Source organism: Cervus elaphus, chromosome 14 (assembly GCF_910594005.1).
Source record: "Cervus elaphus chromosome 14, mCerEla1.1, whole genome shotgun sequence".
In the NCBI taxonomy this organism is placed as follows: Eukaryota; Metazoa; Chordata; class Mammalia; order Artiodactyla; family Cervidae; genus Cervus; species Cervus elaphus.
This window is the reverse complement of record NC_057828.1, coordinates 66,242,096-66,258,410: the sequence shown is the minus strand read 5'-3', so window position 1 is coordinate 66,258,410 and position 16,315 is coordinate 66,242,096. Positions and strand designations below refer to the sequence as shown.

Sequence of the window (16,315 nt, the reverse complement as noted above, 5' to 3'; positions counted from 1 at the left end):
CGGCGGCCTCTGCACCGCACAGCAGCTGCTGGGGGGGATGTTTCTAATCACCCTGAATAACATCCTCCACGGTGGGCACCTCTCCACTCAAGCGTGGCCCGACTACTGGGTCACGGCCACCAAGCCTGCCGTGGAAAGGTCTTGTTACCATCATGAAGCCACTTATTCAAGGAGAAGACAAAGGTCAGAGACAACAAGGTAAAAACTCCTTGTTCTTGGAAGAGGCCAGTGATGCTGGACAGTGAACCAGGCAGCGTGCATTCACACACGAGGTCCGGTTCTTGAGGCAAAGTTTTCCCATGACTAGAAAAAGCCAGAAGACCCAGAAGATCCTCAGTCCTCCGTGACGGGCCCTCCACCTTCCTTGCCCTTCGATTCACCACAGTATCTTTATGTTAGTCCCTGAGAGTTAAGGCAACATTAACAGCGCAAAGAACTTAGTATTTCTGTTCCACTTGACAGTTACGAAATACTGCAAAAATTCTCCTTGACAGTATCTTCACCTCCAGTCCTGACCCACAATTGTCTGAATGGGAGATCAAGAAAAAAAAGACAAGGACTTTATAATCCCTATTCTGCCAGGGGAAGAAAACAAAAAGGTGTCTCTTGCTAGAACTTGATTCTCATTCACACATCAAGTCTGTTCTCAAGTCTGATGGCCTTCGCGCCCTTGCCGTCAGGTTTCTTGGAGATTTTCCATTCCAAGGCCTGGCCACCCATTTCTCTTCTCTGGCCCACTTGCTGCTCCCAGAGAGCCCAGTGGCTCCTCAGTGCCTCCTCCTTCCACCTGTGGTTGCTAACAGTTCCAAACCATCAGCTGCAGATCTGTCTTGTTAGCATGCTATAGCTGCCACGGCTATAAGGAAGGTTGGAAGTTTGACCAAAGAAACAGGTTAGGATTGGGGGCAAGGAGCAGGCAACACCCTGACAACCACAGAAGCTGTTTACAAGTCAGGGGTTTCCTTAGATTTAAGATGAATTAATACATTATTAACAACTCAGTGCCAGGCTGTGGCTCAGCCCATGTGCCTAGAGCCCATGCTCCGCAACAAGAGAAGCCACCGCAATGAGAAGCCCATGCGCCACAATGAAGAGAAGCCCCTGCTCGCTGCAACTAGAGACAGCCAGAGCACAACAACAAAGATCCAGCACAGTCATAAATAAAATAAATAAAGAAATCTTTTTAAAAGTCAATCACTTTCCTATATGCCAGTAATAAACAAGTGAAATTTGAAATTAAAAACATACTCCTTTTACATCAGTACTCCTGCAAAATTAAAATACTTAGGTATAAAATCAAAATATATATACATGGTCTATATAAGGAAAACTATGAAACTCTGATGAAAGATATCAAAGAACTACTACATAATGGGAGAGAGATTCCATGTTCATAGGAAGACGCAATACTGTCAAGACGGTTCTTCCCAACTCAATCTGTAGGTTCAGTGCAATCACCATCAAACTCCCAGCAAGTTATTTTGTGGATTTTGACAAACTGATTCTAAAGTTTATATGGAGATGCAAAAGAACTACAGAATAGCCAACTCAATACTGAAGAAGAACAAAGTCAGAGGGCTGATGCTATCTGACTTCAAGACTTGCTATAATGCTATAGTAATCAAGACAGTGGGGTATTAATGAAAACATAGACAAATAGATCAACTGAATAAAGTTCAGAAATAGACTTGTACAAATACAGCCAATTGATCTTTGACAGAAGAGCTAAGGCAACACAGTGGAGCAAAGGTAGTCTCTTCAGAAAATGATGGGTGATGGAACAACTAGACACTGATGTGCAAAACAATGGATCTAGACGAACACCTTACACATTTCAAAAAATTAACTCAAAATAGATCATAGACCTAAATGTAAAACATAAAACTATTAAACTTCTAGGAAAAAAAAACATATGAGAAAACCTAGATGACCTGGGGTATGATAATGATCTTTCAGATATAAGACCAAAGTCACAAATCATGAAAAAAATTTTATAAACTAGACTTCATTAAAATTAAAAACCTCTGCTCTGCAAAAGACGGTATGAAGAGAATGAGAAGACAAGCCACAGACTTAAAAGAAAATATTTGCAAAAGCCCCCTCTGGTAAAGTACCGTTATTCAAAATACACAAAGAACTCTTAAAATTCAACAATAAGAAAACAAACAACAGAATTTTAAAAAATGGGCAAAAGACCTGAAAAGACAAAGAATATACAAAAGAATCTTGTATCTTACCAAAGAAGATACACAGATGACAAGTCTAAATATGAAAAAATGTTCACTATAATTTGCCATTAGGGAACTACAAATTAAAACTGCAATGAGATGCCATTACACACCTATTAGAATGGCCAAAATCCAAAACACTGACAACAGTGAATGCTCTCAAGGATGTGGAGGAACAGGAATTCCCATTCACTGCTCAAGAGACTACAAAATGGTGTAGAAACTCTAGGAAACAGTTTAATAGTTTCTTACAAAGCTAAATATACTTTTCCCCCATGATCCAAAATTCTTGCTCCCTGGTATTTACCGAAAGGAGCTGAAAACTTATGCCTACACAAAAGCCTGCACACGGATGTTTATAGTACCTTTACTCATAATTGCCAAAACTTAGATGCAACCAAGATGTTCTTTAGTAAGTGTTGCTGCTGTTCAGTCACTCAGCCATGTCCAAATCTTTGCGACCCCATGGACTGCAGCACGCTAGGCTTCCCTGTCCTTCACTATCTCCCGGAGTTTGCTCAAATTTAGGTCCACTGGGTCAACAATGCCATCCAATCATGTCGTTCTCTATTGCTCCCTTCTCTTCCTGCCTTCACTCTTTCCCAGCATCAGGGAGTGGGTAATTAAACTACAGGTCCAATCAGATAGTGGAATGTTATTCAGCACTAAAAAGAAATGAGCTATCAAGCTATGAAAAAACATAAAGAACCCTTACTTGTGTGCTACTAAGTGAAAGAAGCAAATCTGAAAAGGCTACACACTGTATGAGTCCAACAATACAACATTCTGAAAAGGGCAAAAACTACAGGTGGCACTAGTGGTAAAGAACTTGCCTGCCAATGCGGAATGTATAAGAGATGCAGGTTTGAGCCCTGGGTCAGGAAGAGCCCCTGGAGAAGGCAATGGCAACTCGCTCCAGTATCCTTGCCTGCAAATTTCCATGGACAGAGGAGACTGGGGTCACATGGACAGTCCATGGAGTCGCAAAGAGTTGGACACGACTGAGCACATACACATACATACACACATACAGAGATAGTAAAAAGATCAGTGATTGACAGGGATTGGGGTGGGGGGGGGGAAACGATGAACAGACAGACCACAGAGGATTTTTTTTTTTTCTTTTTTTTTTCTTTTTTTTTTTTTTTCTTTTTCCGACTCTGTGTGACCCCATAGACGGCAGCCCACCAGGCTCCCCTGTCCCTGGGATTCTCCAGGCAAGAACACTGGAGTGGGTTGCCATTTCCTTCTCCCACAGAGGATTTTTTAAGGCAGCAAAACTATTCTGTATGATACCATGTAGTGATGGATACGTATCATTATACATTTGTCCAAATCCATAAAATGTACAACACCAAGAGTGAATTCTAATGTAAACTATGGACTTGGGTGATAATAAATGTGTCAGTGGGGCTTCCCTGGTGGCTCAGATGGCAAAGAATCCCCTTGCAGTGTGGGAGACCTGGATTCGATCCCTGGGTTGGGAAGATCCCTTGGAGGAGGGCATGGCCACCCACCCCAGTAATCTTGCCTGGAGAATCCCCATGGACAGAGGATCCTGGCGGGCTATAGTCCGTGGTGTTGCAAAGAGTCGGACACGACTGAACAACTAAGCACACACAATATGTCAGTGATTGTAGTAAGTATACCATTCTGGTGGAGAATGTCGATAGTAGGGGCACGTATGGGTGCAAAAGATATATGGGAAAGCTCTGCACTTTCCCACTTAATTCTGTGGTGAACCTAAACCTTCTCTGAAAATAGTCTATTTTTTTAACTGAAGTATAGTTGATTTACAACGCTGTGCCAGTCTCTGCTGTAAGGCAAAGTGACGCAGTTTTACACATATACACTTTTTTTTTTAATATTCTTTTCCACTTTATCGTTAAGCCCAGGAGACTGGATACAGTTCCCTGTGCTATACAGTGGGACCTTGCTGTCTATCCATTCTAAAGGTAATAGTTTGCATCTACCAGCCCCAAACTCCCACTGGATCCCTCTTCCTCCCTCTTGGCAACCACAGTCTGATCTCTATGTCCTTGAGTAAGTTTCTGTTTTGCATACAGGTTCATTTTAGATTCCACATGTAAGTGGTACCATATAGCATGAAAAGAAATGAAAGGGAAACCTATTTGGTGGCACTTCTGATGAAATCTACAGAAACAAATCAAATGTTTTCAAGTCTTATATTTGATCGCTTTCTTTCTGCTGTGGAGGAACTGGTTTCATTGGTTGGGCAGCTCCATTCCTGCTGGTTGTTGGTGCATCAGCTTTTACACAGGAAGGTGTGACTACTCCATGTGTCATAAAGTATGGATTTAAGATTACTGTCACCATCGTAGTGATATATTTGCGTAAGTCTTCCTGAGCTACTGCACTTGCTATACTCCTACCCTCCAAGAAGAGTTCTCTTTGGGGAGTAGTTAAGATTCAGGTCAGGGGGTTTGGCTGAGTACATCGAACAGAAATACTCCAGATACATGGTCCCTATCAGTAGGGACCTTGACAGCCCATGACCTATCTAACAACAAAATATCACCGGCCAACATCCAGTTTTGTTTTGATAATACCCTCCTCTCTCATTCCATCCTCTCTTACTGTCTCTGTCACAGAACCTAGCTCTTACCTCCCAAGGACTGTATCAATTTTAATTTAATTATACACATTTATGTGTATGCTTATTTAAGTTACTCTCAGCCATTAAGCATGAAGAAGACAGGAGTCGTGACTGGTTTGTTTACCATTATATGCACAGTTCCTTGCACAGTACAGGGTAGATATTAAAACACCTGATAAATCTCATTTCAGTGGATGAATGAAAAGGAGCATGGATATTCAACTGAGCTGCTCACAACTGTGTCAAGGAAGTATCCCTCAGGAAATGCAAAATCTCTAAGGAAAATCAACTGAGATAATAGAGAAAAGGATATGAGCTGGATACCCAAATCATCCCTTTCTTTAGAAATGACATTAACATTTTCAAATGACATATAATGTGATCTGGTATGTTTGGAAAGAGCTTCCAAGTCAGAAAGAGATAGGTTTTTATTCCAGCTCTGCTTCTTGGTGACTGAAAGTTTCTGAGCCTCAATTTTCTCATTATATACATGCAGGTAACGATCAATGAACTAAATAAGATAAAGTCTGAAAATGCATGGCAATCAAACATGGGAAGAAGAAATAAGTTCAAAGACCCACTGAATTAGTCTCCTCTCTGGTGACCTAAGCCAGCAAACCCAAGTCAGATTGGTCTTAAAAGCATAGTGTTATGGGATGGCCATTCAAAGGTTGAAGCCATTCAACCTTTATCCTCCAGAAGTCCCCCACTGGGAGAATTCACTCAAAATGAAGGGGCAATTCAGATTATCACTCAATCCTTTTCAAACTGTGACCTGAGTGCCATTAGTGGCTTAGCAAAAGTTTCTGGAGACCTAATTCACCCCATTTCTCTTGTCCTTAGCAGTCTGCTCATTTCTGATATCAGAGAAAGAAAGAATGACCAAGAAAGAACCTAAAAGTAGCAAATGCGATAGCTGTTTGAAGAAAAATCTAGATGTTTGTATAGACATTTCATGGTTCTCAGTGAGGATCACTATCTGAAGTAGGTTTATCCCTAAATTTGAAGTTAGGTGTTTTCAGTAGTATTTAACTTACTTTTTTTTAATGGTATGGTGGGAAGAAAACATATTTTTAAGTGAAATGTATGTTTAAAGTTGAAGTGAAAGTAAATGTGTTAGTCGCTCAGTCATGTGCAACTCTTTGTGACCCCACGGACTGTAGCCCACCAGGCTCCTCTGTCCATGGGATTCTCCAGGCAAGAATACTGGAGTGGGTTGCCATTTCCTCCTCTAGGGGATCTTCCCAACCCAGGAACTGAACCCATGTCTCCTGCACTGAAAGAAGAATCTTTACCATCTGAGCCACAGAGCCCAAACACAAACAGCTAAACCACACTCAAAAACTTTCTTAGGTTAAAAGGAAGCCAATGAGCCTTAGAATTGACTCTTAGCCACTCTTCTGTGTGAGAAGCACAGAAAACAGGATTTCTTGTTAACTGCTGATCACCCCCAAGGAAGCGATAAGGCACACACAAGGAATTAGCCATATATGACTGCAAACCACTGTCCACTGGTCAATCACAAAGCCTCGTATTAGTAGAATGAAACAAAACAACTACCACAAGTATTTTTAAATCACAGAAAGCAAACAGTTCCATATGATAAAAGTCACATGATTGGAAGTCTTAAGAAAAATCAGTTTGGTTTCAAATACGCTTTTCTCTGGAGGGAAATAAATACCGCAGCATCTGCCTTCAATCTATTCTGGACTGGTTAGGATTAGCACATCCTATAATAACTTCTCAGTGTTAATTTCACAAAGGATAAGTAATCTGCTATTAAGAATCCAGGAGAAATCATTTTTAAAAAAACAAAGCAGAACATCAGAGACCCATAAACAAGTTGACCACAATTTACTAATAAGAAAACAGTTTATTCAGCTTATCTTCAGAAAAGGTAAACATATGCAACTTAGTTGCTTACCTCCAAATTACAGACATTAAAATCCCCAACAACCAATTTAAGATCCCAATGTCTCGCAGAATCTGCATTTTGGTTAAAATCAGAGATTAACATTTGGCCATAGGATATGAGTGAGTAGGAAATAGAGTGAGGAAGAAACACTCATGAAGTTTGTATATATATATATATGGACAAATCCAAAGTCTGCAGAGCAAGCAAAATAAGTAGGATATATTTCTCTCAACTTCTGTAGAACATGTTAGAGCTTCATTTTTATACCATCTTATACAGTTGTCTACTTGTTTTCTAAGTATCTTTTGTGGTAAAATATTAAGTTGTCAGGGTGGATTCATGTTTTGCAGGGCTACCTTATGTCATTTGAGGGGTTTTCTCTATGAAAAAGAATATAAAATTATGAATATCAATTATGTAGAGGGTACTCCCAGTGAAGGGCCCTAGAGGTTAAACACCAGCAACTTCACAGTAAATTCATCACAAGGGTGAGAACTTACCAAGTCTCCTATTTCTGCTTCGTCCATATGGTGTCTTGCAGAGCACAGGGTATTTTAAAGACATTTCAGTACGTGTTGATTCCACTCATGTCAGAATCAAAAGATCTGACTATGAGATTAAATTCAAGGTCAAGCCTTGGCCCACCTAAATGGTTCAAGATATATCTTAACTCTTCATTCGGTTATACCTTAAATGATAGTTTGAATTAAATGTAATTTCAATTCATGTTGATTCTGTTATTTAACAATTGTCATACTATTTTAACAATCCAAAAATGTCTACCCACTAAGACAGGAAAACAAACAGAAGATTTTTAAAAATCATCACATAAAAGCTGGATGTACATGAGTCATAGACTAAACACTCTAGTTCCTGTGTGTATGTCCACTATTTATGATGAGCAGCTGGAATTCATGTGCACTCCTTCATGGAAGATAGACATCTGTGGTCTATTATCAGTGGAGTTACCCCATAAGCAGTAGAGGTTACCAGTTCCAAAGAAAACTTGTAGGAGTTTTTGATGTGTTGACCTATTTCCTTATACTGCCTGCCAACAGTTAGCATACTGCATCCTCTTTATAAATACAGAACAGAGGAAAGAAAATGCATATAATTCTTCAGGTTCTATTTATAGGTGTGAGGCTAACAACTATGAGACTATGAAAGAAATGACTCACTAATCCCACAGGTTTATACACCATGCTTAATATTTTAATTACTGCTGTGTAAAAAAACCTACAGAACTTCCCACTGATGTCAAAGTCCAAAGCTCTCTAGGCTTTATTATGCACTGATCCAGTTAAGACATTTTGTGGATGTTCCTGAATGTGAACATAAGAACATCCATTGATCCAAGTGATTTCACTCTATATGTATCTAGGAAGAAAATATCTTGAGAAAAACTCACTGTTATCAATACCTTATTCACATTGTAACAGAATTAGATTATTAAAGGCCTATCTTAAGACTGATAAATGACTGCATAAAAAAATTTTTTAATGTCTTCGTAAGAAGAATGTTTATAAACAACTTTTAAAACCAAAGAACAAATTAGAAAAAAATATATTTCCAACAAATATAAGCAAAAAATTTGGGGGCCTCCCTAGTGGTCCAGTGGTTAAGACTCCAAGCTGCCAGTGCAGGAGGCATGGGTATGATCCCTGGTTGGAGAACTAAGATCTCACATGCTGTGCAACTCGGACAAAAAAAAAAATATATATATATATGTGTGTGTGTGTGTGTATGTATGTATGTATATATGTACACACACATTTTAAGAAACCTAACTTTGTTATTAGACAAAGAGTTATAATTAGATGATCAATAATTAGGTAACAATCCAAAATAAAAATAAATAAAAGATACGAAAATTGAGTTCATAAAAAAACCCCACAAATGACCAATAAGTATATTTCAAAACATGCTAAACCTCACTCATAAATGTTAAGAAACATAAATATAAAAACAATGAGCTCCTTTCCAACAGACAGATGACAGTAGAGATGGTTTCAATGATGAAGATGAAAATACTACTCACAGTTGGCCAAAGTACAGGGAAACCAAAGCGACACTCATTCTCTGTGGACAGGAGAGTGGTTGGCACAACTTTCTGAAGGGCAATCTAGCAACATCGTTCACATTTCAAAGTGCTTATATATTTTGGGGACTTCCCTCATGGTCCGGTGGCTAAGACTCCGGGCTGCCAATGCAGGGGTCCTGGATTTGATCTGTATCAGGGAACTAGATCTCACATGCTACAACTAAAAAAGATCTTGCATGGTGCAATGAAGATTAAAGATCTGGAGTGCCTTAATAAGGCTCCTCTGTCTATGAGATTTCCCAAGCAAGAATACTGGAGTAGGCTGCCATTCCCTTCTCCAGGGGATCTTCCCAACCCAGAGATCAAACCCAAGTCTCCTGCATCACAGGTAGATTCTCTACCATCTGACCACCAGGGAAGCCCTACTAAGACCCAGTGCAGCCAAATAAATAAAGAAAAATATATATGTTTTTAAATGCTTATATATTTTGACCCATCAGTCACTCTTCTGTGAAATTATCCTATAAAATTCTCAGACAAGTGTTTATACTTAGGAAATATATACTCATAGTCACTCTTTGCAGCACTGCTCAAAAGCTTAAAAACAAACTAAACTAGAGAGAGCTTAACTAAATCCATAGGACTTCCCAGGTGTCTCAGTAGTAAAGAATTCACCTGCCAATGCAGGAGACTCCGGTTCTATCCCTGGGTCAGGAAGATGTCCTGGAGGAGGAGATGGCAACCCACTCCAGTATTCCTGCCTGTTAGATTCCAAGAATGGAGGAGCCTGGTGGCTGCAGTCCATGGGATCACAAAGAGTTGGATACAACTGATTGGGCACACACACAGAACATTCTATCCAATAAATATCGTAAAGTTGCTAAAAAGAACACAGTATCTACCTACACGTACTGACTTTAAAATAACAATAACTTATGTTTCTTGAGCTTTCAATATCCCAGCCACTGTTCTAAACTCTTTATATATGTTAAAGACTTTACTGAGTAAAAACAAAATCTCCAAGATACAGATAAGTAAAAAAAGAAGGCTGCAGAATACACTGTGTACTGTGGTTCTACTCATACTATAAATATATGTAAATATCATATATAAATACAAATATATAAGCATACATTTATATACACCGAGAAAAGCTTGAGAATAATACCAAAGGAAGAGTTTACAGTTATTACGTAGGAAGAATGGGCCTGAGAATGGGACTTAGGTAAACAGAAATTTTTGTGTTTTATTTTTTTACTTTTTTTTTTTTTCAGAATTTTCTGAATCATTTGAACTTTTTTACTATATACATGAATTACTTCTATTTTTAAAATATTCACATCTGCTATCTACCTAATCGGGGAGGACTTTTGGACACAATGGGAGAAGGAGAGGGTGGGATGATTTACGAGAACAGCACTGAAATATATACATTACCATATGTAAAATAGAGAGCCAGTGGAAATCTGATGTATGACGCAGGGCCCCCAAAGCCGGCGCCCTGTGACAGCCTGGAGGGGTGGGGTGGGGAACATGGTGGGAGGGGGGTTCAGGGGAGAAGGGACACACATATGCCTATGCTCGATCCAGGCTGATGTGTGGCAGATTCACGCTGATGTGTGGCAGAGGCCACCACAGTATGGTAAAGTAATTATCTTCCAATTAAAATTAAGTTTTTAAAAAAGAAAAAGAACTTCATGCCTTCACTCTGCAAGCAGCCTGACATTTCGGTCACCTCGCACACCCCTTCAGATTCTTACCTGTCCAGCAGCAGCTCCAGCACTTCTTTAGTGGAGGCAAAGCCTCTGTATGTCGACAGGAAGATGCTGATATATGTAAAGTCATTGTCCCCAAAAGCCGTCAGCAGGTTCTCCACGAGCTTCTCTAAGGTGCCAGCTTTTATGGTCCTGATCTTACACGTCTCATACTGACTGACTGTGTGTCCCGGAGGCAGCTGGTCCCCTTCAACCTGTATGATAAACTCAAGATTATGATCAGGAGAAACGACTCCCTAAACTAAGAGTGAGAACACTGAACTGGTTGAAGCGTGGCCCGTCATGCTTTCCCCTGCTCTTATTTAACTTCCCCACCAGTCAGGAAAGGCTGACTTCACTCCTCTCACCTGTGAGTGCAGTAGCGTGGGATGGGTTGGGGTACCCAGGTGGCACCTGCTTGTGATCCCACAAGCAGAGGGATTACTTCATCATTTGCTTCTGCTCACTTCCCTATCAAGAACTACGTTGCTGGCATATTCCGTCAAGAATGTTTTCTTATGACTCCGGGATCAAGTCTAGCAAATGCTATCAATCATTCCCTTTACACTGTTCCACAGTTAAGCTTTCAAACTCATTTTCAAAGACAGCTCCTACAATGGGGTGCTGGCACTGATCCTACTGACTTTGGAGAGCTGCTTATTAAATTTTTAGATTTGTGTGAGCCAGATGACAGTATGTTGATAGTTTGGAGAGAAAAAAAGAATCAGCCATGGGAGGAGTATGTTCTCCACAGACATCTAGGGAAATCTGACCATGATCTGCTGTTCTTTGGTCCATGGAAAGCAAAACACATTCAATATCATCATTAATCAACAGAGTTGGCTGAGCAGCAGTTGTACCAAGCAGGCCTCAGCTAATCTTGGATGAGTAATAGAAAGGGTAGGTAGGTGCATGACCCCTGCCTTTTGGAGACTAGCAATGTACAGTACAGTAGTCATGTATGGATGTGGGAGCTGGACCATAAAGAAGACAGAGTGCTGAAGAATCGATGCTTTTGAATGGTGGTGCTGGAGAAGACTCTTGAGAGTCCCTTGGACAGGAAGGAGATCAAACCAGTCAATCCTAAAGGAGATCAACCCCGAATGCTCATTGGAAGGACTGATGCTGAAGCTGAAGCTCCAACATTTTGGCCACTTGATGTCAACAGCTGACTCACTAGAAAATCCCTGAAGCTGGGAAAGATTGAGGTCAAGAGAGAAGAGGGTGACTGAGGATGAGACGGTTGGATAGTACCACCGATTCAATGGACACGAACTTGGGCAAACTCTGGGAGATGGTGAGGGACATGGAAGCCTGGCATGCAGTGGTCCATGGGGGTCACAAAAAGTCAGACACCAGTTGGTGACTGAACAACAACAACAAAGAGAAAATATTTCCCTGTGAAAAGTAGCTACCACATGAGAAAGAAGTGAGTGTGAATAGTATTGGTAGGTATAACTGCCCCTTGGAGACATAAACCACAACACATTAAAAACTGATTAGTGATAAAAATCTGTAAAGCTTTAAAACTGAGTATAGGGGAAGAGAAATAAACTGAAGAAAAATCCAAGTGTGCCTTATATTCTACAATAAATCTGTGCTGAACAAATTATACAGTGATGCAATTTTCAGAGTTCAACCTGTCCTTCATAGGCATAGTGGAAGATGACCTATAGAAAGGAACTTGTTCTAAAGCATAGAATCATTCCAAGTGACGCAGACAATCGCCAGGCAATGTCTCTCAATTTTAAGTGTGGATTGTTTTATATCAGATTTTCCTAAATTGAAATAATCAGACACGTGACAATTAAAGGGGAGCAAAAAAGAGAGAACTGAAACTCTAAATGATGACATTGTGCTTACAAAGTCACATGTTTGCTATTTCTTCACCTGTCCTGTCAAAAGTTAAACCGCTGGAAGGAAATTAGCAGGCAAGATTGCTTTCCGCAAAACCAAAGTAAAGGCCATCACTTTTAGAAAGGGCTTAGAACAGCTTAATGTCATCGTGGCTAACTGCCAGCAGGAATTAATCGTAAGACTCTAGCATATGCGGGGGGTGCCTTGATTTCTTTATTTAATTTTCAAAAGATACTTTTAGTTTACAAAGGAAAGGGCTCTGACTCAGGCCAAACTACCAAATGGACTCAGATCATGGCCTTATAATTATTCATTATCACTCTATAAGCAGTTTTAGAATAAGCCTGATAATATCCATCTGTCTTCCAAGAGCTTCAGTTAACTTTAACTAGAAACAATCAATGAAGAAGATACATGGTTTCAATGTCTAATTACATATTTAATTACTTGGTACAGTGTTGGCCTAAATGTGTGCTGTAAAATACTAGTTTCAAAACAAAACACCCTGCATTCAAATTTGGGAACTATGGAGTTAAACAAAGCCCAATATATTTCTTTTCCATAGAATTTCTTACAGTATTTAATATGCTAACATTCTATGAAACCCCAAAGAAGGATATGGTATCTGACATCTCCTAATGGATTTCCCTTTGGTCTCAGAGCACCCTGCAGAACATTAGGATGAACGTATTTTGGAAAATGTTAGCTTATTAAGTCACTGTGATGCAGTTGAAACTTAATTCACATTTGCCACTTTTCACTTAAAAAAAAAAAAAAACCAAGACATTATAAAATTAACTTTTACCTTCAAACATCTATATTCCTTTGATCTCTTTCTTAATACCACCAAAATTTAGGGATATTTTGTGTTTTCTTACTTTGTCACCTCAAAAGATCTGATCAAGATAATTATCACTTAAAAAGCAGAAGTTAAAAAATACACCTCAAGGGCAAATGTTAACAACAACAATAAAAGGAATGGCTTTTCAGTTTCTACGGATATTCAAGCTCTAATTCTAAACCAAGCTTCCTTACCTTGTGACAGACAATGTCAGGGTTCCCTTACCAATAAATTTTATAATTTGATGATACGTATTTTACAATGCAAACTCCACTTTAAAGCTAAATCTTTTATTAAAAGTAGTAACTGTTTAAGAGAACTAATTTTTCCCTAAGCAGTGATGTGGCCAAAAATTCAAACACAGAGAAAAATGCTTGTCAAAGACCCTGATGAAGTGGGTCCCTTTTCCTGCCAGAAAGCAGATTTGGCAGGAAGCCAATGCTCTCCCTTGGAAATGGATTCATGTTACTCATTAACCCAGTCGCTTCCTTTCACTCCTTCTACTGTGAAGAAAATCTCAACACACATGCCTGATCCCCATAAATGCCTTTAATGGTTTCTGTTCCTCAGTGTTTGCATCTGTACATTAGGAAGAACCATGACTGAGCTAACGGAATGGCTAATAGAATATTCTGAATATTTAGATTTTAAGAGTTATTCTCTAATTGCAACAAATGAGCATCAACGGCAATAGCATAAAATGAAGTACAGGAATTTCTCTGATGCCTAAAGTCGTTCTCACAAAAAATAACAATACGTGTCAGTGTCAGAGCACTTGCTCAATCTTATTTTCTGCACGTTTGCTAAGTACCCTAATATCTCTTCACTAGCAAGGGGAAGGCCAGATTTTTGAAGTGAGCTTTAATTTGCCAATATTCAAATAAAGTACAGGCTTCCCAAGTGACACAGTGGTAAAAGAATATGCCCGCCAATGCAGAGGACACAAGTTCAATCTCTGGGTCGGGAAGATCCCCTGGAGTAGGAAATGGCAACCCACTCCAGTATCCTTGCCTGGAAGACTCCAGGGACAGAGGAGCCTGGAGGGCTACAGAGTTTGCTAAGACTCAGACACGACTGAGCATGCACACAAGAACAAATAAAGTACATTTTTATGAAATAAAATTTTTGTAATTATCTGCTTGTTACTGGAATTGAAATAAAGTTATACAAAACTGAAACACACAGAAATATCCTACATCTATGGGTAGACTGGAAAAGCTAAAATGTTTAAAGAGCGACATGACCCTTTTAAGAGACTTTAGGGTCTGTTTTTGTTTGTGATAACTCAACATCTTCAAATTCTAGTTTAAAAGAATGGTGGGGAGAGGCAGTGAGGAAAGTCTTGGCAGACAAGTGTTTAATAACTCAGACTTAGAGAGCAAGACATGGAGGACTGAGCCTGCCCTCTGGGTTAGCACGCTAACAGGAAACAGCCCAATCTGGATTTAATCAGAGACCATCGCTTTACTGACAAGATCACGATACTGAGGCCACAAAAATGTTTCATGATTGTTTTTTGGCCAATCCGTCTGCCATTAGAATTCAGCATTTCCTCAGAGAATATGCCTGACTCCTATGGGGTAAATATCTAAAACCCTGCCCAACTGTCCTAGCCATGGAATTTCTATAATTACCAATTTTGACATAAGGGGGACAGGAGAAAGAATGTGAGAGATGAAATGTGCCATATTTCAACTGTGTTTCCAGTCATTGAGAAATGACTCTTCTGCCTCCTAAAACATAAACTGTTCACAACTTGGGTGTTTTTAATTTTAAAAAAAATCCCTTCAATCAAAATAACCCTTTAGTCATCTGATACTTTAACAGGGAACGTGTTAAGTAAACAACCTCATTAGACTGGAGACAGTATTAAGTCTTTCTCCAAGCCATGCTTAATCTTTAGTACATCAGTTCTCGGGCATCCTGGCACGAGCAGAAATGTAAATAGTGAGAACTCTTCCAGTCATAACTCCCTAAGAAAATCTAAAACCCAGAGCCAAGGTTTTACAGGACTTTAATAGCATGTTCCTCTCTGTACATTCATCTTAGAACAGCAAAGGTCCGTTTTATATCCCCTATTCAAATGCCCTGAAACCACTGCCCAGAAACAATAAGAAACCACCACAGCATAAGAAATATCATAAGATGACTCACAAACTCTGATCATTTGTCCACATTGCCTAAACAAGCAGAGATTAAATATGCTTGCCATGCAAAGGACAACTATGTGTATGTAATGGCATAAAGCACAACGTTATGGAGCAGCCCAGTGCATCTGAGTAAAGAGAACTATTTACACACAGGACATTCAGAGATGTAAGGCAGAGTCCATACAAAACCCTAAGGTATGTGATGGCGAGCTCAGTGTGAGCTTCTGTGTTGCGTGAACTTCTGTTCTGGGTGTCAGCTAACATTGTTTTTGCTAGGTTAGGGTTGCCAGAATGCCCAGCTAAATTTTAATTTTAGAAAAAAATAATAAATAATTGAATAATTTTGTGAACATAAATGTTACCTGCAGTATTTAGGACCTACTCATGCTGAGAGGCAGACACAACTTGGCAACTGAACAACAGCAACCACATACTGAAAAAACTACTTGTTGTTTATCCGAATTTCCAAACTAACCTGGCATCCTGTACTTTTTTAGTTCCTAAGTCTGGCAACTCTATGTCATATACATACAAAGGGTACAGAATGGATCTCTCATTTATTCATCTACTTATTCAGCCACATGTTGAGTAAATGGTACTACGTGTTAGGCACTGTACAAGACAGCAGAGATACAAAGGCAAATAGCATGCAGTTCTAACACCCAGGATGTTCAATATGATAGAGAAAATGGACACAGAGAAACTATTACAATGAAACACAAGTAAAATGGTGGGGAGACATGCAAATAGGATGAAAGAACCAAGAGGGACTGTACGGAGAGGCAACACCTGAAAGTGACTGGAAAGAAAAGGATACCACCCACAAGAAAGGAAACTGAGAAGGGGAAGTTAGTCTTCCGTGGGGCAGAGGCACTGCACTGAATTCCACTTTAGAAATATAAAACCTGGCAA

At 39.6% G+C, this 16,315-nt stretch overlaps 1 protein-coding gene across 5 annotated transcripts in view; it reads right to left on the bottom strand.

The window, feature by feature from the left end:
• RGL1 (ral guanine nucleotide dissociation stimulator like 1) overlaps positions 1-16,315 on the bottom strand; it is a 271,120-nt gene that overhangs the window by 76,347 nt on the left and 178,458 nt on the right. For 3 of the 5 annotated variants that reach the window (XM_043924319.1, XM_043924315.1, XM_043924316.1), the window contains one exon: positions 10,562-10,770. The exons of the other annotated variants lie outside the window; for them this stretch is intronic. In XM_043924319.1, coding sequence (XP_043780254.1) covers positions 10,562-10,770 — 209 coding nt within the window. The remainder of the gene's footprint in view (positions 1-10,561; positions 10,771-16,315) is intronic. 5 annotated transcript variants of the gene reach the window in all.